The sequence below is a fragment of the Zea mays genome, chromosome 9, assembly GCF_902167145.1.
Source record: "Zea mays cultivar B73 chromosome 9, Zm-B73-REFERENCE-NAM-5.0, whole genome shotgun sequence".
Taxonomy (NCBI): domain Eukaryota; kingdom Viridiplantae; phylum Streptophyta; class Magnoliopsida; order Poales; family Poaceae; genus Zea; species Zea mays.
This window is the reverse complement of record NC_050104.1, coordinates 3,625,856-3,646,957: the sequence shown is the minus strand read 5'-3', so window position 1 is coordinate 3,646,957 and position 21,102 is coordinate 3,625,856. Positions and strand designations below refer to the sequence as shown.

Here is a 21,102-nt window from a genome sequence, read left to right as displayed (position 1 = left end):
GATTCCAGCTGAAATGCTTACTAAACTCAGTGTGTCGCTTTAAATGATATGGGATGAAGTTGGGCAAGACCAAAGTGAAAGTGAGAGAATACCCGAAGAACTTCTTGTTGGACGAACTTGGAGAAACTGACGGGTCCTGGTGTGAGTGGCAGAACTATTGGATAGGATCGCCCTGAGGGCACTCAACATCACCACGAGATGGAAGGTGAGCCAGAGAGTATGTATAATCAGATCAATTTTAGACTTTTTTCACTAACCACTTATCCATAGCACACTTGTGTTTATTTGAGATATGTGTCGTCATTTTGTGTTCATCGACTATTGCTATGAAGATGACCACATGGTTCTTGTTTATGAGTTCATCCTCTAGAATGTATTGGGTTGTCGCCAGAAAAAACACATGAATACATAAATTCAAATAATTTCTGGTGTTGTGGAGTATTCATAATTGTGTGCTTTTGTTGAATCCTTCATGTACCATAATTCTTACTGCTTGCAAGCCCTTTTAGAATGTGACTTTAGGATGTAGAAATTGGTGAAAGGAGACAAGAAATTATTCTCTAAACTACTATTTTTTACAGGCAAGGGAGGGTGGAAGCACCTTTTTTTGCATGGGAGCTGCATGGAGAGAAATTATTGGCAGAAAACAAACTTTGACCAGATTCTTGAATGTGCCAAGGGAATAAGGTATTAATTGGGACCTTCTGTTTATACAATAAAAATATGATGTGTGACGCATGTTCTGCTCATCATGTCAGTTAAATGCTCATCATGTTTCCTTTCATATTTATATCTACATCTGTGTAAAATTTTTGTACTATAAATTTGTGCCTTCTCTTGCAAATTAATGCACAAAAAGGTGCTAACTTGCCCCCAATTTTTTTGGTGCCATGAACAAGCTTCGCTTGCTGCAATTCCTGTGCTGCTTGGCGCCACAAAAGGAGCAGAGGTGTGGTGAGCATGCCTTCAATTACCAGCAATCTATTTAAAGTAAATGTTCATTGCTCGGTTCGGTTCCCTTGTTAGCTATGTTGTACAAGTGTTTCAAACTGTACACAATGCTTATAATTTTTTTTGCTCCTTTCATTACTCGGCTACTTTGTTACCAGCAATCTAGATGTTTCAACTATATACCTAATCATTGACCATTTCTAAATGAATGCACTTGCTAGAAAATTATTTGTTCCTCGTGTTTTTCTTCTCATCCTGCCTGTTGGAATCTTGCAGCTGATCACTCTTAAAAAACTGACGGGTCCTGGTGTGAGTGGCAGAACTATTGGATAGGATCGCCCTGAGGGCACTCAACATCACCACTGTTGTACAAAAGTAGGCCAATTGACATATGCACTTTGTTCATTTATGTTGGTCGATTCTACCCAGTTTAAAGAGAGACTAAAATGTGGGCGTTGTTGCTTGTGTCCATCCATGCCGCAAGCTGTAATATTTTCTTCTAATAAGCTTTTATACATTACCTCTCTTGTTGACTGGTTGACCATTTGTGCAGAGGCAACCCTTTCCAGTAGGGTCGCGCCCGTCTGGTAAGAGGGTCACTGTTAAGTTGCCTGATTAATCCCTTGTCTTTCACTGTGTCTGCATGTTGCAGTAGATGCCAGCAGATCATGCAGCGCCCAAATGGTGCTGGTACAGATACAAAATATGCTCCTGCACAAGATATATATATATATATATATTCACGTGAGTTTGTTCTTTCTTACATCCAGAGCTGCAGTACTATCAGAAGCTGAATAGATTGCTGCTGGAATTAGAGCAAAGGAGTGGAGGAGTTTCTGAAGAGAGTTATGTAAGCTCTGATCTCCTGTATTCTTTTGGCTCTCCCATCATCTGGTCTCTCCTTTACTGTTCAGGTCTCTTGGCTCATCTATATAAACTCTATTACGTCATCTGCTGTCGGCTTGCTTCTTGGCCACTATTCAGATGTAGCCAAGCACTATGTTCTAGCTTCTGCACGCACAAGTTCTGGGAGAGCAGACCTGCAAAATAACTGTCGTCGTGTCAGTGACATGGCCGCTCAACTTCTTCCTCTTACTGCATTGTATCTGAACTGCATCGACCTACCAACTACATCACTGCACCGACTGCTATACTGCATCAACCAACCGAACGGCTATATGAAACGACACAATGTTAGCCGTCAGATATGTCTCTTCTTATCTTTGGTTTTCTCTGTATTATATTTATATTCACCCTAAGCCCATTACACAAAGACTCCATTACAATTCAACCACCATAACTCTAATAGTTATAATTCTGAATGGTTTACATAATTACAATATATGCAGAGTGTTGCATTGTGATAGAGTTCTGTTGCTATTTTTCTGTAATGTCTTTCTTTTGCTTGTATGTCCAGCAGACCGAAGTAATTGCAGCAACTGTAGCTGGTGTTGCAGCTGAGGGTTTGTCTCCTAAAGAAGCAAAAATTCAAGCAGAGAATGCTGCTCATCTCTCAGTAGCACTAGCAGAGAATGCAATAGTTATTCTGATGCTTGTGGAAGATCATCTGAGATCACAAGCTCAACATTTTTGCACATCCCTTACAGGTGATAGCATCACATCGTCCACATCAATGACTTCATTGGCTGCCAGTCGGTCAAATTCTTTGAACACAGCTGGTAAAGATCCCATGGCTGCTGGGGTCCCAAGACGGGCATCTTTGTCCAGTGATGCTGGTGGCCTTCCTCTGGATGTATGTAACACATGGCGGCTAAATGTCATTGCATTTTATCAGTTATGAATATTAACTTCATAAAAGTAATTGTAACTTGTGTGGGGCTGGTTATAGCTTGTGATTTCACATTTCATTTGTTAGCGACCAAGATATATTTCTGTTAGTTTATGACTACCACTCAGGAAAGTTGTTTGATTCTCTATTTCAATCTTTGTTAGACCTGCAAGTTGTTTGCTAACAGTGATCCTTTAGAGAAATGGGGACATGGGAACAAACAGAACGAGAATGACTAAAGAAACAATGGTTGCTTGAGGTGGAATCGATCGAAAGTACTGCCACATTCTGATTGAGTACCCAACTTTAAATTAATCAATCTACCGTAAGTCACAACTTTTGGATAAATTTTTTTCCTAGCTGATAACCATTTTTATGTCACATTCCAGATGAACCACCTCCCGAGTTCCAGTCACTTACTCTTACCGGGATGGGACTGGACACCAATGGAGAATTCCTAATGGCTATGCAACAACAGCTTGTCCATGAAATTCGTGAAGTATGGACAAATTCAGTTGAGAATCTACTTTATATGAAGGAAGACCTTATCATCCCTCATGGATGTGTTCATTCTCTCTACTGTTAAAGTTAGTCAAACCATTTTCTGATTCTATGTTCTCTCTACTGTTTGACAACAACACATCTTTTATGAATTAATTATTAAACAAAACGAGGCGCAAGACTGGATTGGTAATTCATATATTCTTTTGTGATGCTAATATATTCTGGTAAAGACATGTTATCGTGGAGGTGGTTCACATATGATTCTATTTTAATTTTCTTCGTACCACCTTCTTAGCAATTTTATTTTTTTCTATGATTTTTAATACATATAACATAATGGAACAATTGGATCTATACCATTAAAAGATCCAAACTTTAGATATATACCATGGACCCCACATGTCATTGACTCATGTGGACCCACATGTAAGTGAGATAGTAATGATATGGATCCAAAGTGGTGATCTTTTAATGGTATGGATCCAAATTTCCCTAACATAATTGGTAAAACAGTATTATGTATGATTACCATTAGCTATCTCTTTCTACAAGTTATGGCCATGTGGGGGGAATTTGTAGTTATGAAATAGCTAAATTAAAATAGCCCACAAATAGATTATGAAACATTTTCTCATAACAATATAACACACATTTTGTATATAAGTTATCGTGATATATATGTTCCCGTTGCAATAATGCACTATCAATATTGTATGAGTCTTTGAGTGTAGTAGCAAAAGTCTTAGCACATCATTGTTTTAATTATTATGATCTGAACAACCCATTTATATATGGAGCTCGTGGCAATGGTAGCCCCGCAACACGACGATGGAGCCCGTAGTGCGCTCAGGCTCGCGTTTCTCTACAACAATGCATTGTTCTCCATGAGGGCTCCTATCACTATTGCGTTCACACCGTCCGTCACTAGAACATTGAGCAATTGGAGGCTCGTTAATTTGTGTTCCGTCGCAACGCACGGGCACATACCTAGTTATGTTTGATGTCTGTTTTAAAGTGGACTCAATTGTGGAAGAAGGTGGAATGATGAGAATCCAAAACTCGGTAAGAGAGTGAAGTTGAACTTATGCGGATCTAAAGGTTTTATGACGAATTCAAAAGGGAAAAAAGTCAGAAAGGAGATGCATGTTGACGGCAAGGAGAAGAAATGGGTTGAACCTTCTGATGGTAAAAGTCTGACTGGAAAAACTAGTATTGTTACTGAGAGTGATGGTCGAAAGCCAAGTCTCAAAGAGGCCAAATCTATACAGTGCAATGAAGAAGATAGTGGTGGCCAGGTTAACCTAGAGCTCAGTGATGAGGATCTTCTTAGTTCTCAGGAATTGGTCGTGTTGGCTAAAAGTGTGGGGGTCAATCTGCAGGGCTCACAAGAAAGTGGGAATGGAAATTCTAAAATTGGAGACACTGGTGACGGTTCTATTGCCCAGAAAGAAAAGAAGGCAAAGCTAAAATGACAGAGGGTTTTGAAGGGTTGAGGAGGAGCCCAAGACTCGAAGTTGGAGATGATTTGAACATTATTGAGAAAGCTATTAACAGGGCTGAAGCTAAAGACGCCTTCTTACACAAAGATAACTGTGATAACCCCTTCTCAGTTTTAAATACTGAAGATGTGCTAGTAGATATTGCAAACTCGCTTGGTGTGTCCTTAGGGAATAATAATGATGAGGTAGAGCTCAGTCTTTAGGACATAAAAATGCTTGAAGAAGCTAGATTAAATGTCTTGTTAAATACAAATGGTGGAAGAAAGGATTTTTTCCACTTCGGATACTCCTAAAACTCTTAGAGTAGACTCTGTTCAGCATATTGATGACTCTCAAAATGACACGAGAAGTATTTTTGTTGATGACTTTTTATTTGATTTAGCTAAGGAAACTGCTTTGGAAATGAGGCTAACAAAAAATTCAAAAAATCAAATGGGAAAAACACTTTCCCTTAAAAACTAGACGTTCTCCCAATAAGAGGAGGACAAAAAGGGTTAAGCCATTTCCTATTCTCCTGGTTTACTATGAAAGGTGTCATATGGAATTTTCAAGGTTTGAGAAAAAAGGCAAATATGAGTTCATCAAGGAACTCATAAGAGAAGAAAAGTTGGATTTCATTGGTTTACAGGAAACCAATAAATTTTTTTAATCAAACTTGGTTGGAAGGTTTGTGTGGAGTTATGAGTTTTAATTGGGTTTCTTCTGAGCCTAATGGAAGATCTGGTGGGTTGCTTTCTGGTTTTAACTCAGATACCTTTGATATCATTAGTCACAACTGTGGTAAGTTTCTGATCAGTAGCATTATTACTCACAAGGAGAAGAATTTTTCTTGGAATTTTTTAAATGTATATGGGGCTGCCCAAGAAGTTAATAAAAGGGATTTTTTATGTGAGCTGGCCTCATTTTGTCACAATAGCTATGCTCCTCTTCTTATTGGTGGGGATTTCAACATTATTAGAAGAGAAAGTGACAAAAAATAAGCCTAGGGGTACGAACAAATGGAGCTTCCTCTTTAATGCAATCATCGAACAACATGGTCTTATTGAGTTAGATTTGGTAGGTAGGCAGTACACTTGGTCCAATAACCGTTTAGATCCCACCTTTGAAAAGCTTGACAGGTTTCTGGTCAGCCTAGAGTGGGATTTGGCTTATTGGAATGTGATGGTTGTTGGTCTTAATAGGTCCTTTTCGGATCATTCCCCCTTGTGTCTTAATACTGGCGGCTGTGTACCTTGCAATAACAATTTTAGGTATGAATTGTGCTGGAACTCCAGAGCCGACTTCCGTCGGGTTGTGTCTAACAGCGAGCCATTGACAATTTTGCCATTATCATTTGTGGGCTTCGCCAATATGCCATCGGACCCACAAATCATAGACACAGACGGTCCCACCAGTCATAGACACGGGATGGCATAATAACAGGCAGTCAAAATTGGGAGTGGCAAAATAGCAAATTTCTCCGTATCTTATGGTTAGGAGTAGCCGCAGTATTGACGTGTGGAAAGAAAAAGTAAAGAGACTCAAAAAGACTCTGAAAGAGTGGCATTATAATGTTGAAGGGGCGTATAAAAAACAAAAAAAGATTTGATTAAGAGAATCAATGATTGGGATCTTAAGAGTGAAAGTTCGATCTTATTTGTCTCGGAAAGGCAAGAGAAATTGAGCTGCGAGCTTAACCTGAGATCAATAATTTCTGAGGAAGAATTGAAAATGAAGCAGATAACACGAGAGAAGCAAGTGGTTGAAGGAGATGGGAATACAAAATATTTTCATTTGAAAGCTAAAGGGAGGAGAAGAAGAATTAGAATTCACTCTCTTGGTTCTGTTGTAGGGGGTGAGACGGAGCTGAACAAAGTGGCCACAGATTATTACAAAGAGCTATTTGGTCCTTCAAATATTTCTCACATTAGAATGGGAAACCTTAATATGTCTCAGCTTGACGAGAATGGTAGAGAATTTCTCATCTCTCCTTTCTCTTATGATGAAATCAAATTGGTGATAGACTCGTTAAAACACAACAGCACCCCGGGCCCAGATGGGTTGCCGGCTGAATTTTTTCAGTCCTTCTAGGAGATCATTAAAAAAGATTTATTTGCTTTGTTCCTAGACTTTTACAATGAGGTGCTTCCAATAGAGCGACTGAATTATGGGGTGATTACTTTGCTTTGCGATTGAGATGAAGTCTTTTAGGCCAATTTGTCTGTTAAATGTTTGCTACAAAATCATAACTAAAGTTTTGAATAATAGGCTCTCTTGCTGTATAAAAAAAGTTATTAGTGATTCTCAGTCTGGTTTTATTAGAGGAAGGTTTATTCTTGATAGCGTTGTGGCTCTGCATGAGATTTTGCATGAAGTAAAAAAGGACAAACAAAATGATATTCTATTAAAAATAGATTTTGAAAAAGCTTATGACAAGGTTAATTGGCAGTTTTTGTATCAAATGATGATCATGAAAGGCTTTTGGACTAAATGGTGTGATTGAGTTATGAGAACTGTCGGAGGTGGTAGTGTGGCTATTAGGACAAATGACTTAACAGGTCCTTTCTTCTCCGCTCACAAAGGGTTCAGACAGGGTGACCCCTTCTCCCCTCTTCTTTTTAATCTTGCTGGGGATGGCCTTTCCAATTTAGTTAGAAAAGCCCAGCAAGAAGGATTGGTTACTGGTCTCATTCCTCATATTGTTAATTAGGGTGTGGTTAACCTCCAATATGCGAATGATACTATCTTCCTGCTACAAAATGACTTGAATATGGCTAGGTATTTGAAGTTCATTTTACTCTTGTTTGAACAAACGTCGGGTTTAAAGATAAATTTCTATAAAAGCGAAGTGATCTGCCTTGGCGATGCAATAGCCCTTAAGGATGCTTTTGTTGAGATTTTCACCTGTCCTTACGCTGAGCTGCCTTTGAAGTACATGGGTATTCCTATTGATAATAGGAAAATTGGTGGGTCTCTTTGGCCCTCCACCGAAGAAAAAGTGGGAAAAAATTAGGAGCCTAGAAGGGAAATTTCCTTACCATGGGTGGTAAAGTAACTTTGGTTAACAAGTCTTGCTAATGTGCATTTATACATGATGTCTCTTTACCTAGTGCCCAACCATGTTATAAAAAAGATAGACACATATAGGAAAAGGTTGCTTTGGTAGGGGGGCTGCGCTAAAAGAAGTATCACTTGGTAGACTCGGATACTGTTTGTCTCCCAAAGGACCAGGGGGTCTTGGGTTGTTGGATTTTAAATGTATGAATATCAGCTTATTAACCAAATGGTTGTGGAAATTAGAATCGTCAGATGGGCTGTGGCAGAATATCATTAAAGCTAAATATCTTAAAGGAGTTCTTCTTACTTTGGCGAAAAAAAAGACCTAATGACTCACTTTTGGAAAGGCCTAATGAAGGTGAATGATCATTTCCTCATACATAGAAAAAAATTATTTGGAATGGTGAGGACACTAGTTTCTGGTTTGACACATGGTGTGGTGATCTCCCCTTGGCTGTAATTTGTAAAAGGCTTTTTGAGCTGTCTTTTGATAAGAATATTACAGTGGACTGTGCCCTTCAGTCTAATATTAATTCTTTGAGTTTTAGAAAAATCTTGGGGCCTAAAACTAGCACCCTTTTTCAGAACCTCCAGAATTGGTGTGAGAGTTTTGCCCTTTCTAATAAGAAGGACAAAGTTATCTCGATGCTTGGGAGTAAAGAGTTCTCCGTCAAATCATTATACTCTAGTATCAAAAATGATACGGTGAAAGCCCCATATAAATTTCTTTGGAAAATCAAACTGCCTCAAAAAATAAAATTTTTCTTTTAGTTGCTGTTGAAGGATCGTATTTTGACCAAAGTAAATCTCTTAAAAAGAGGTTGGGTGGGTGCGCCCGATTGCAATTTCTGCGGAATTAGTGAATCCTCTAAGCATCTTTTGTTTAAATGTTCTGTAGCGAAATTTATTTGGAGAATTGTCCAGGTCGCCTTTAATCTGCCCTATACTCTTGCTAATGCTCCGCACTTATACGGTGACTGGATTCTGTCTTTTAATAAGTCAGTTCGCAATCTGGTGATGGTGGGCTGTGGGGCAGTTTTTTGGGCTATCTGGAGAATAAGGAATAATGCTTGTTTTAATGGCTTGTTGGTTTTTGATCCTATTGAAGTAATCTTTAGTTGCTGCTTTTGGCTCGATTCTTGGTCTGTTTTGCAGAGTGAGACAACAAAAAAGATGTTGTTGGAAGGGAGTGTGCGAATTCGAAGGACGATAAATAAGTTCTTTGCGCACGCGAATGGATGGGCGCCTATGTCGAGAAGGATCACGGGATGAAAAAAGTCTTACATATCTCTGGCTTAACGTTGTGAGGTGGCGGTTTAGTGGCTTTCGTTGAGTCACCGGGCTTCTGGATTGTAATACGTCGCTGTGCTTGTTTCTCTATGGTCTAAGTTCTTCTCGATCCTGAGTTTCGCTAAGTCGAGCTCAATAAAAACCCTAGGGATTTCGTTCTTTAGTAAGTCTGGTTAGTTGATGTCTACCTGCTAGGGCGTTGAAGACTATAGCTTCTTAATTAAAACTTCCCCATGTAAACCGTACTGTAAACGTATCCTGTGATCATGGAGCTTTTGTGCTCATATGAACACTTTAAATCTGGTACATTCATTTCTCATCCAGTGGCAGTGGCACACAAAAGAGATAGACGGCGTGGCGCAAAAAGGGCGGCACAGAAGAAATTAGGAAATATCTATTCACACTTGAATGAAAAATGAAGACACTAGATTTAAAGTACTCATATAAGCACAAGAGCTCAATGAATACAGGATATGTTACCGTATATGTTTCCTATTTTCTAATGAAACAGGGGTAATTCCCCTTCCTGTCAAAAAAAAAAAGCCAACTGGTCTCCTCCTTTCACCTCTCGCATCCTCATGGAGAGTCACTGACACGTGGGCCGTCGTCCCTGTCTGACCCCACGCGTCGGTGCCACAGCGGCAGGAAGCTTCCATGCCCGTGCCGAGCGCCGCCGTCGCTTGGTCACCTACTCACCTCCAGCTCCAAAGTCGCGGCGACACGCTTCTAGAACCGCGTCGCGGCGTGTATAACGAACGCATCATGCGTGAGGCCATGGACGATTTCATTTCCGAATCGATCCCTTCCCTTTCGGTCGCCACCTCTAGATTACCTCGCCTCAGCTGTCACCGACGGCGACGCGTTTCTTCGCGCAGCGCGCTGCGCCTTTAAAAACTCCCGGAGCCGGCCAGAGACCACGAGACAGAGCAGGCACAGAGTTCATTCACCGCCGGCTCCTTCATAGTTCATTCCCGAGGCAGAGATTTTTTTTGGGGGGTGAAGCACCGCGCAACTCCTTCTCAGTTCTCAGCGGCAGACATGCAGCGGAACAACTCGTTCGGGACGTCGTGGGCGGACCAGTGGGACTACGGCGGCGACCCGAGCCCGAGGGCGCCGCGCGACGGCGGCGTGGGGGAGAAGACCAAGGCGGCCGCGGCCACCGGCATGAGGAAGGTGAAAGAGGGCACGTCGCAGGGGTTCCAGTGGATCAAGGACAAGTGCCAGCGGAAGAACGGCGGCGGCAACAAGAAGCAGCAGGGCTCCGAGGTCCCTGGGTACTGACCCCTCCTGTCCTCGTCACGTCAGTGCTGTTGCTTGGCAGACAGCAGAATTTTCTAAATTTTTTCTCGGTTCTTGCTGTTGGTACGAATAGTATACTGCGTATAGGTTGTGATCTGATCTCGGTGCTGGTTGCAGTTGTAGAGTAGTTTCATCGTACCTGATATGTCTCCTTGATACTGAATTGGTCACTTCGATATATATAAAAGGATATTTATAAACTTGTATGTTCCTGCTCGTATTTTTCATCTAGACGTAGACGGAGGGCGATACCTTCATGAAACCACCACTTTTCGTGCCTCGTGTTGGTATACCTTCAGTAGGCTAATAAATTAATAATTTGTTTCGAGGTTAATTAAGTTTTAAATATCATGTTAGGCCGGTTGTTTCAAATCTCTAAAGCTAAAATTTAATGGCTGCTCCTACGCATTCGATCATCATGGACTTTCGTGGTGGCCTCAAGGGTGAGTCCCTAACTCCCTATACGTGAGAGCTTTCTCTAAAATCACGCACACAAAGACAGAATGACCTAAAACCTACAAATTAATGTTTGACCATGTATGTCTACATGCAACATGCGGATATTATTCAATGCACATGCAACATGGTTTCATATTTAAAATGTGAAAGAAGGTATTTAACATTTCTTTTTTCTAAGCATGTACTACCTCAGTTTTCGAATATTTGCCGTTCACTAGTTATTTTTGAACTGAACGGCGACAAATAAAAAAGAACGAAGAATCGGAGAGAGTATTATCTTTTGCCTATCAAATCACAAGACAAGCTTTGTACAAGTGTTGGAACACAACCATTACGTCTAGAGTCCTGAATTACATGTCTTTCTGAAAACATTACACAGACGAACTATCTCTAGCTAGAATCGCCCTGAAAATACAAGTAATGAGTTTTCACTCAAGGTGTCAAGCAAAATCAAGATCGAAGATCCTCTCGTCCACCCCCAGCTTAATTACTCGGGTCGATCCTACCTCCCTGACGCAGATCTGTCGTTGTAGTACTTGCACAAGTGCGTGAAGACGACAAAGCTGACGAAGCAGAGGAGAGCCAAGAACCAGTAGAAGTTATCTATCCGCGCCTCCCGCGGGTCGTCAGAGAACCATCCGCGGGCGTTGCCGGGCCTCGCCGTGGCCATCTCGAGCAGGGTGATGAGGGACGCGCCGAGGAATCCGCCGACGCCGAAGACGCTGAGGTAGAGCCCGATGCCGGTGGTCCTCATGGAGGCCGGCACCTGCGAGTAGAAGAACTCCTGCATCCCCACCACGGTGAACACGTCGGAGACCCCCAGCAGGACGTACTGCGGCAGGAGCCAGAAGATGCTCAGCAGGGCGGGCTCCGCGCGGAGCCGCCGCGACTCGACGAGCGCCGCGGCGACCATGGCCACCACGGAGAGGACCATGCCGACGCCGATCCGCTGGAGCACCGTGATGCCGTCGCTGCCCCCCGTGACGGCGTTGGTCAGCGGGACGATCATCCGATCGTACATGGGCACGAGCAGGATGATGGAGACGGTGATCGAGCTCTGCAGCATCGCCGGCGGGATCACCAGGGAGCCGGAGCCGACGCCGACGCCGATCGTGTGGTTCATCAGCATGCCTTGCTTGGTGAAGAAGGTCATCGGCTGCTGGAAGATCACCGCGAAGACGAGCAGGATCGCCCAGATCGGCAGGAGGCCGAGTATGACCTTGGCCACGCCGGGAGCAGCGGCAGCCTCGTCAGGGGAGGACTCTGATGCTTCATCAGTTTTCAGTGGCTTCTCTTGCAACCTGCAACGTTTTTTTTCAGATCGATGTTGCGCCATATATTAGTATGTACGTACTGCAAGAGACGACGCTCCTAGGATAACAGGATTTATCAAATACACCACCACGTACTCAAGCTCAGAAATGGCGTCGCCATTGTCGTCTGATGATCTCGACGGCGGCAGACTGATCTTTCGGCTAGCGCCGAGAACCGACTTGAAGTTGAAGACGCTACTCGGGGACGGCCTAATACCGGTGCCCTTCGGCTGCTGCACCTGCCGGTGCCGCTTGTACAGAGGGGTGCAGCAGAAAAAGGCCGCGACGGACAGAGCCATGACGGCGCAGGGGATGGCGAAACCGAGGCCCCAGCCCAGGTTGTCCTGGACGTACGACATGGTGGAGTTCCCCAGCAGGCTGCCGCTGCACATGCCGAAGTACCACCACCGGAAGAACATGCTCTTCACCTTGGCCTTCTCCTCCGGCGTCGACGACGCGCCGGGCTCGGTGTCGCCGTCACCGTCGTCGTCGTCGTCCCCGATGCTCAGCTGGTCGGCGCCGAACGCTTGCAGCGAAGGCTGGTATCCGCCTTGCCCGATGGACATGAGGTAGAGCGGGAAGAAGAGCGTGGAGCGCGGCATCCGTGTCCCCAGCAGCGCCCATGTCGTGAGCGCTACCATTCCCTGGACAAGGAGGGACAGTGGTGGTAACCTGTTTTTTAGACAAAGTAATAATAATTGAGGGTTGGTTTGGAACCCTATTTTTTAAAGATTTTCTATTTTTCTGAGAAAAAATAGATTTTTTTTTTAGAAAAATAGAGTTTCCAAACTAGCCCTCAAAGTGGGCTTCACCTCCGTTTTGCTATGAAAAAAACAGAGGTTCAGAAGTGTTTTTAAGGATCGCATCGCATTTGCTCATTTTGGTTCCACCGTAATTAATTATTACAATGTTCAGAAACGGACATAGGAGCCATTAATTCTAGATTTCATACTTGTTCCAGAACTCCTGATTGGCATGCACTCTAAGCCAGACAGCTAATAATATGTCATAAAGATTATCGGACATGTAATGAATGAATTAATTAAGAGGCTACGACGATGATGGAGTTACCAAGACGTAGAGCAAGGAGGAGGCGGCGATGGTGCAGTAGCGGTCCCAGTGGGCGGAGTCAGCCAGGACGGCGCTGACGAGCGGCAGCATGAAGCTGACGCCGTTCCAGGCGATGACGCTCTTGGCCGCCGCCGCCGTGCTCATGCCCACGACGCTGGTGAGGTACGTCACCAGGTTCGACCCCACCCCCTTGTTCGCGAACCTCTCCACGCCCGCCATCACTGCCCACACACCACAACGGCAGCTAGCATTACTTTCAAAAGACAGTCGCGGCCGGTATGCATTATTAATCAGTTAAATTACCTATGACCAGAACGCATGGCCGGCTCAGCGTCGCCTTCGTCGGCGTCGTCTTCCCCGACATGACCGTCGGCGTCGCGACGCCGTGCGGCGAACCAGACTTGACGCTCTGGCAACTCCTCTCGGCTGCTTCTTGCGCGAATCACATGCTTATATACAGCGCCCGATCCCCAAGAAACGCAGCTTCTTTTGGCTTACACATCCCGCACTCGGACAGAAACCAGCGCAAAAGCTAGCAAATAAATGAGGCGACGACGACGACAGTCTCCTCCGGCGATACGTTTCTACGGCCAGCCCCTGGCCCTGCCGCGCGCGCCGGAGGAAGTGGAATCCACCACCGCCAACACCAAGTGACCGGCCCTCCTCCTCCTGGCCGGCTCTGGCTTTCCAGCGAAACAAAAGGGGTTTCGTTGCTCGGCAGGGGAATGGACTATGGACATGGATGGCCCCGCTGCCCCTGTGTCGTGGCGCTGGTGGCTCCTCCACAAGACCACAACGCCGGCAAAGAAACGAGCCAACTGATCAGGCCGCGGCCGGGCTCTGCTACGTACTAGTAGTGCGAAACACACACGACTGGCAGAAATTAAAGGCTACAAATTGACATCGATCGATCTTTTTTCGGGACCTGTGGGCTACCTAGCTGTGCTGCAGACTGCGTGTAGCTAGCTAGCTATATAGTCTTGCAGCTTATGTTTCATGTGTATGTCTTTATATATATTTCAGATCGTGAATGGAATGCGTAATTATCATCCACCTTTGGAGTACTCTACTTGTAAGTTGTCCGAGCGACGGTGCCAAACGTCTGGGCATTCCTGTTTTCCAGGTCAACATGGCCTCGGCTTCTTCGGCCGCGCTTCCGTTTGCATTCTTGCGCCAACGAATCATCAGATCAGGCAGAATTCACTAGCCCAGCATCATGTGGTACGTAAAACTTACGGTATAAGTGGTCATAGGTAATTAACTAATTAATAATGCATACATGTGTACATAGGCAGAATCAGATCGTAGGATATATATACATGTGTATATTAATTTATGTATAACATAGATAATAAATTAATAAAAAGGACTTGCACCATATAATTGTGTATTAGTTAACTCCAACAGAGATCAAAATAATTTGCTTCTATGATGATCGGCCAAATTAAAAGCTTTGATTATATCGTGAGAGTTGATCATAGCTATCAATTCTATATCAATATAATGATCACCTATTTTATTTCGTAGATATGTTTTGATAAGTTTTGTAGCTAAAATGCTCTCTTAGTGGTTGCAGTTGAGACTAGAAGGGTAACCATTAATCTTAATAATTTGTAAACCATTTAATACATGAAACTTTAACACAATTTGACAAGGCTTTTTATCAAATCAGCAAGTGATTGTAATGTATTTGGCTCTAAATGGTTGTATACTCAAGGTGATGCACCAAAATTCGTCGCGCACACAACAACTATCCGGTGACAAATTTGGGTTAGAATTCATCGATTTTATTATTAGCAACGAATTTGATGCTTCAAAAATACGACAATTTTTTATTTGTATAGCAAAATTTATTTTGACCAAAGAAAACTCCATGTTTTATATTATATGTGTATAAATATATAAACAGTAGGGGAGGGTTGGGGTGACCAAGCCCCTGCCTGCCCCCCTTGGCTCCGCCCAGCCCGTGTGTTACAATGACACATCAATTATAATGGCCACACAAGATAAATTTAAAATTAAAGTAAACCCTCCCCAAAAAATTAAAATTAAAGTGGACATATGGCCCACGTACCAAATATTAAAATGCAAATAGTGTAATTTATCTAAGTCAAAAGTTTGAGAAATGTATGAGTTGAAAATGAGACCTACCCTTTTTAAAAGCCAGCTCGGATGCTCGTCCTACTTCAACTAGTAAGGTAGTCCTATTCAGAAGCGCTATGTTGTGTGCGAGTTTGTGTCGTGTTGGATTTAGGTGTTTTCTTATGGCCTATCTAGGAAGTAATGTCCCACGTCAATTGACGACGCACGGCGACAATAATATAAATGTTTGGATCGTGGGTTACATTAGAAAGATGTATAAGGATCTTTTTTTGCAAAATGGATGACAGTGAAAACCAGGAAAACTAGTGCTTTATAGGAGTAGAGATTGATAGTTTGGTTTATCTGTAGATTCCTGAGAATCTAGTTTTAACTATCAGTTGTGAGAAAGCTATTGTGAGTTTAAGGTTGTGGGAAAGTTAAAATATATTTGGTTGTCAACTATAGATTTTATAAGAATATTAGTTTGGTAACATGGATGCTAGGAATATGAAAAATCTTCATAGAAGGTGATTCTGAATTGAATTAGAAGAATATGTAGATTTTCATGAATATATTATTATGTTGTTGTATCCGTTTGATTGAGATTCTAGATTTTTTCAACGGATCTAGTTTAGAAAGCTGGACCAAACACACATAGTTAGCTTTTTCACAACGTCAAGAAAAATATTTCTTGGCATTGTTTTTTTTGTGTTAGGTACAAAGGGCTCCTTGACCACTTAGGGCCCGTTGGGTTTCCTGAGAATGTTGATATGAAGCTAGATCTATTCAAACGTCGAGTCATGTTAGGTAATAGTCGTGTTGTGGGTTATTTAGAGCAGCTCCAATAGTTATGTATATTTCTACTACCTAAATCTGAAATTTAGCAAGTCCTCAAATAATATAGGAAACAAAAAAACTTATCTCCTCCAACAGTTCTCTATATATTACTTCCTAAACATGTTAAAACTTGTCATATCACCAATTTGAGTGGGATTATCCATTTTTCCTTTTGTTTTCATCTCCCTTCTGCAACTCGATCTCAAAATTGTGACCTCGTTAGCAAACTGATTCAACATGGTGAGTTGTGTTGTCCTTTTGATTTGTTGTCACAATTGTTTATTCTCAACTTGTGCATGTGCAACATTTACATTATTAATTGTTTAATCTCTAACTTACTAGGTGCTGCAATTGTGCATCACCGACAGCTGACGTATGGACTCATAATGTGGAAAAGACATCTAAATAAAAGAAGTGTGCCAGATTTTATGTTTCGGGAGTTGGTAAGTGGTTGCTAAATGTAGGTAGGAAATAAGGTTAGATGAGAAGTGATTAAATTTAGGAAGTTCATTTAGAGAGCTGTTGGAGATGAGTTTTTAGGTTAACTATCTAAATTATTGATTTACGGAGTATTTTAGAGAACTACTGGAGTTGCTCTTAGAACCAAATGTATCGCTCGATGGGTTTGAATTACCCAAGAATTATGAATGTGGCACTGCGTGTTGACAGGGACATTGTTCAGCAAAGTGAACTGAAGATTACTAGTGCACTTCCTGCGAAATATGATACTGGACCATGGAGATATATCTGATGTCATTCGTCCGCTTTTTCCCTAGCTTAAAGCAACTCCAAGAGAATAGTCAAAAAGATTACCCAAATTTATTAATTTAGCTAGTCTCTAAAATATATTTTACAAAAAAAAGATTACTCCAAAAGAGAACATACTCTCTAAATTCAGAACTATGACAAGTGAAGCGGGCTATAAAAAAATAGAGAGCGAATGTGTAGAGAATATGGATGGAGAGCTAATAAATTTGAATAGCCATTTTTAAAGTCTATTGAAGATGTTTTTCTAGTATTAGCCAAATTTGTCTAGTGTTGGGCATTCGTTTTTTAAGCTTCGGTTCTGTTTTTCAGTTTTCCAGACACCAGCAACCGATCGGTTTTCTAGAAAATGAAAAACTGAGAAGTTCAGTTTCGGTTCTTTACTTTGGTTTTTCGATAAAAACCGAACACCAAACTTATACCCAAGGCAACATATGCAACAAGTTTACATGATAGATTACACACAATTTTAAAAAGTAAAAATTATATAGGTACAAAGATTTAGAAATACAACATACATCATATACAATTAAGTAAATAACAATTTAATTGCATCACACATTTAGTTCACATAATCAACTAGTCAAATTTCAGAATTGATAAAGTTTGGTATTCGTTTTTTTTTGTATTTTGGTTCGATATACGGTGAAAACCGATTACGATACCAACGCCGAACTTCTTAGATATAAAAATCGAAACCGAACCAAACTACCGAAAAACCGAAATTCGGTTCAGTACGAGTCGGTTCGATTTTCGGTATACGGTAAAAAATGTCTACCCCTAAATTTATCGTTGCAACATGTTTTGTCTCTTGGAATTGCCTTAGGGTCGTCGTTTGAAGTCTATGAGCCGTTGCAAATAGTTTGAAATGAAAAATACGTGCGGCTTAAACTGCGTGAAAACCCTTTTTAGTCAGGTTTTTTTACACAACGTCGAGAAAATTATTCCTTGTCTTTTAAAATGAATTCCTCGGCCCATTGGAGCTAGTTTAAAATTGGAAGAGCTTAACAACAACGTCAAGATAATGCCACAAGGTTAGTCCAGATAACTGTACCTGCTCTGAAACTCTTACAACCGAGTAGGTAACACGAGGGTCATTGCTTTTTTTTTTGCGTTGGGTACAAAACAATGGGCTCCTCGACTACTTTTACAGGGTACCGAGCCATGCATTTGCTGAAGAGGTAGCATCTTTACCTGCATCTTCAATAATCTCTAAAAAAATCAGTAGGTAAATCAACGAGTTTTATAAGTGGCTAAAAAAGGTAAAATGTATTCAAAATCGGGTTTGCTCAAAGTGGATAACAAAAGTTTGAAGATTTAGGTGACATATAATGTCAAGATCGGAGACTCAAAGTCTCTACTACTTATTAAGGCGGTAAGGGATAGACTGACACGCACTTTCTTTCTCATTCCCCCCTCCCCGCAAATCTCAATCTCATCCCCACGTGCATCCCACGCCTAGCTAAAATTAAATTAAAAAAACACAAATATGACTCCAATGGAATCGAACATGCAACCTCTCAAGCAAATGTGCTCGTAGCTACCACTACACCACATGTGTGTTTATATCAATATTTGTTACAGTAAAAATATATACTACATCTCTCCCAAAGTCCTGCACAATGTGTAGTAGTAGATAATTATCAACGACATTCCTAAATTATATTTTTGGATGGAGGGAGTAGTATTTAAAAAAGAGCCTTGCATGCAATTTTTTTTGTTTGAATAATGTTTTCAACTTAAATTCTTTTTTATATGTGTGACATTTATTCTCCGTAATATTTTTCCATGGCTCTGACTTATGAGTCATTTTCATAAACCAACGCCAAAGATGAATCCATGTTTCTTACTTGGAAACCCCGAACAAACACCACTGGCAGGAGGCGCTCGCGTTGGCATCACTCATCGACGACGAAAAGAAGCTTGGCGACTGCCAGTTCGATCTCTGAAAACAGTACTACGTGATCGCATGCGTCGCTGTGTTCGGCAAGCTCCGACGCAGCCGCCGCTTGGACGCGGTCCAGAGCGGCTGCACCGCGCTGTCCATCTTCAAATAGGGTGACCTCATGGTCGTCGCCAACGCCGGCGACTCTCGGGTTGTTCTGGGCACCGCATCCAACAACGGCGCCGTCACACCGTCCAACTCATCATCCACCTGAAGCTCAACCTCCCACGTAAGTCACTACTAACCAACCATGAATTCTTGTGCGCTGGGACGATGGTCGTTGCTGACGTTGTGTGAGTGTCCTCGAACAAGATTTATGTAGAGGAGTAGCACATCCGGTGGTGCAACGGCTAGATGTACTACCTCGCTGATGAGCCCGGGGTGCACTTCGTTTGGCAGCCCAGCCAAGAGTCATCGGTACTCGCCATGTCGTGCGCGTTCCACGACTACTATATCAAGGACTATGGCGTCATCTTGGCACCAGAGGTGACACAGAGGAGGACCGACAACAATGACCACTCGCCATCGTCGGGGTAGCTTTTGTGCCGGCCTGCCTTTAATTCTCTTCGCAAACACATACACTTGCTTTTTTGTTTAAGCAAGCGTGTATGGTGGTGCGTATCTGATGACTGACAATGTACGAGGGAACTTCTACCGGCAGGTGTGACACGTGCTCTTCAATGATGAGACCATGCAAATCGTGACATATATCGAAGTCTGCATGATACTGATGGTTGCAATGGAGTAGTGAAACGGCTAAATTAAAATAACAAAATTTATGTATGGCTAGAATTACAAATGGATTATGAAATATTTTTTATAACAATATAAGACACATTTTGTATATAAGTTATTATGTTATTATATGTTCCCGTTGCAACGCACGGGTACTCACCTATAACATATGGTATAGGAACGTTGGAGATGTGAATGTTTTTATGATCCAACTTTTTCTAAAATCAAGTCCTATTTTAAATTTAGAACTTAAATATAGTACTTCTTGTTATTAGAGATGCTCTAGCGCACCATACAAAATGCATAAGCACAACAAATCTAAGTGCAAATGAACCATTTGCAGTTCATTATGATCACTTACGTGTGGGGCCAGATCCAGGCGATCCCACACGTCAATGACTCATTTGAAGTTACTCTTTAGAACTTAGAAGTAACTGCATATGAGCTCTTTGATCTAAAAGCGTCTTCAAGAGGAGCTATATATAAGGTTGTATTTTGAAATATAAGACTCGGGACTATAAAACATCTTCCAACAATGGTCCTATTTTATAAAAATTCATCAAACGATATGGCTTAGTCTCTCGGGTCCTAACACTACACCAAAAAAAACTTCCTACGATCTACTAACTTCTTACGGTTTTTGATAGAAACTGTAGGTAGGTAATAACTTCCGACGTCTAGAGAATAACCCTGGAAAGTTAGCAAGAAGGTTATAAGAGAAACTCCAGTAGTTACCTAAAAGAACTTCCTAAATCAAATTTTTGGAGAACTGGTATGAAAACATCTCTCCAATAGTTCCCTAAAACAACTCTCCAAATTTATGAACTTGTAATCCAACCCTATGTACTCTCCAAATATAGCTATCCTTTCACCACTCCCGAAATAAAAAAATCATGACAAAGGTTTCCTCGTCGAGCTATCTCACGCCTTTCCCCCTCCCCGCCGCCATCACAAACATACATAGATCCAGCTTCCCTGTCGCCAGGTACAACTTCCCCGCCACCAGGTACGGCTCCAGCTCCCCACTACCAGGAACTCATCCCTGCTGCTACCAGTTCCTGCTTCTTGACACTGTTTTATAAGTGGCTAAAAAAGGTAAAATGTATTCAAAACCGGGTTTGCTCAAAGTGGATAATAAAAGTTTGAAGATTTAGGTGACATATAATGTTAAGATCGGAGACTCAAAGTGACACAACATGTCAAGTTCGATGACTCCAACGTAGTATGTCGCGTCGACATTCAATTTGAGCAAATTGGTATTGGATCGTTGGCCAAGTTCGAGGACTCGTTTTGTTGGTTTTAAGAGTTTGGTGACCAAATGACATAACATGTCAAGTTTAAGGATCACCGATACATTTTACTTTAAAAAACCTAAAAACGTATTTGTTAGGTTATTTTAAACTTTTTTCAAAATCCCGCTCCTAAAACATACCAGGCAAATTTGCAATTAGAATCACACACTATTTTTAAATCATATTAAAGGTTTTTATACTTTATTTCTCTCATTAGGAATTTGTCTTTTGCCCT

General features: G+C 41.8%; 2 protein-coding genes across 4 annotated transcripts; one reads left to right on the top strand and one right to left on the bottom strand.

Annotated features, from left to right (window-relative positions):
- Nucleotides 1–9,810: 9,810 nt before the first annotated feature.
- Nucleotides 9,811–10,588, top strand: LOC103637801 (uncharacterized). The gene has a single exon (XM_008660848.4). It carries the CDS (start codon nt 10,108–10,110, stop codon nt 10,348–10,350), a length of 243 nt encoding a protein of 80 aa, XP_008659070.1. The 5' UTR covers nt 9,811–10,107; the 3' UTR covers nt 10,351–10,588.
- Nucleotides 10,589–11,073: 485 nt separating this feature from the next.
- LOC100383435 (Protein NRT1/ PTR FAMILY 5.8) lies at nt 11,074–14,123 on the bottom strand. Of its 3 annotated transcripts, none has more exons than XM_008660647.4 (4): nt 13,515–14,123; nt 13,212–13,432; nt 12,237–12,784; nt 11,074–12,128 (listed from the first exon to the last, which is right to left on the bottom strand). In XM_008660647.4, the coding sequence occupies exons 1-4, from the start codon at nt 13,573–13,575 to the stop codon at nt 11,330–11,332; spliced, it is 1,629 nt and encodes a 542-aa protein (XP_008658869.1). In that variant the 5' UTR covers nt 13,576–14,123; the 3' UTR covers nt 11,074–11,329. The 3 variants fall into 3 exon arrangements, with proteins under 3 accessions (XP_008658869.1, XP_035818246.1, NP_001169556.1); XM_035962353.1 differs by having other exon boundaries at nt 12,237–12,812; nt 13,515–14,121; NM_001176085.1 differs by having other exon boundaries at nt 11,086–12,128; nt 12,237–13,432; nt 13,515–13,625.
- Nucleotides 14,124–21,102: the final 6,979 nt, after the last annotated feature.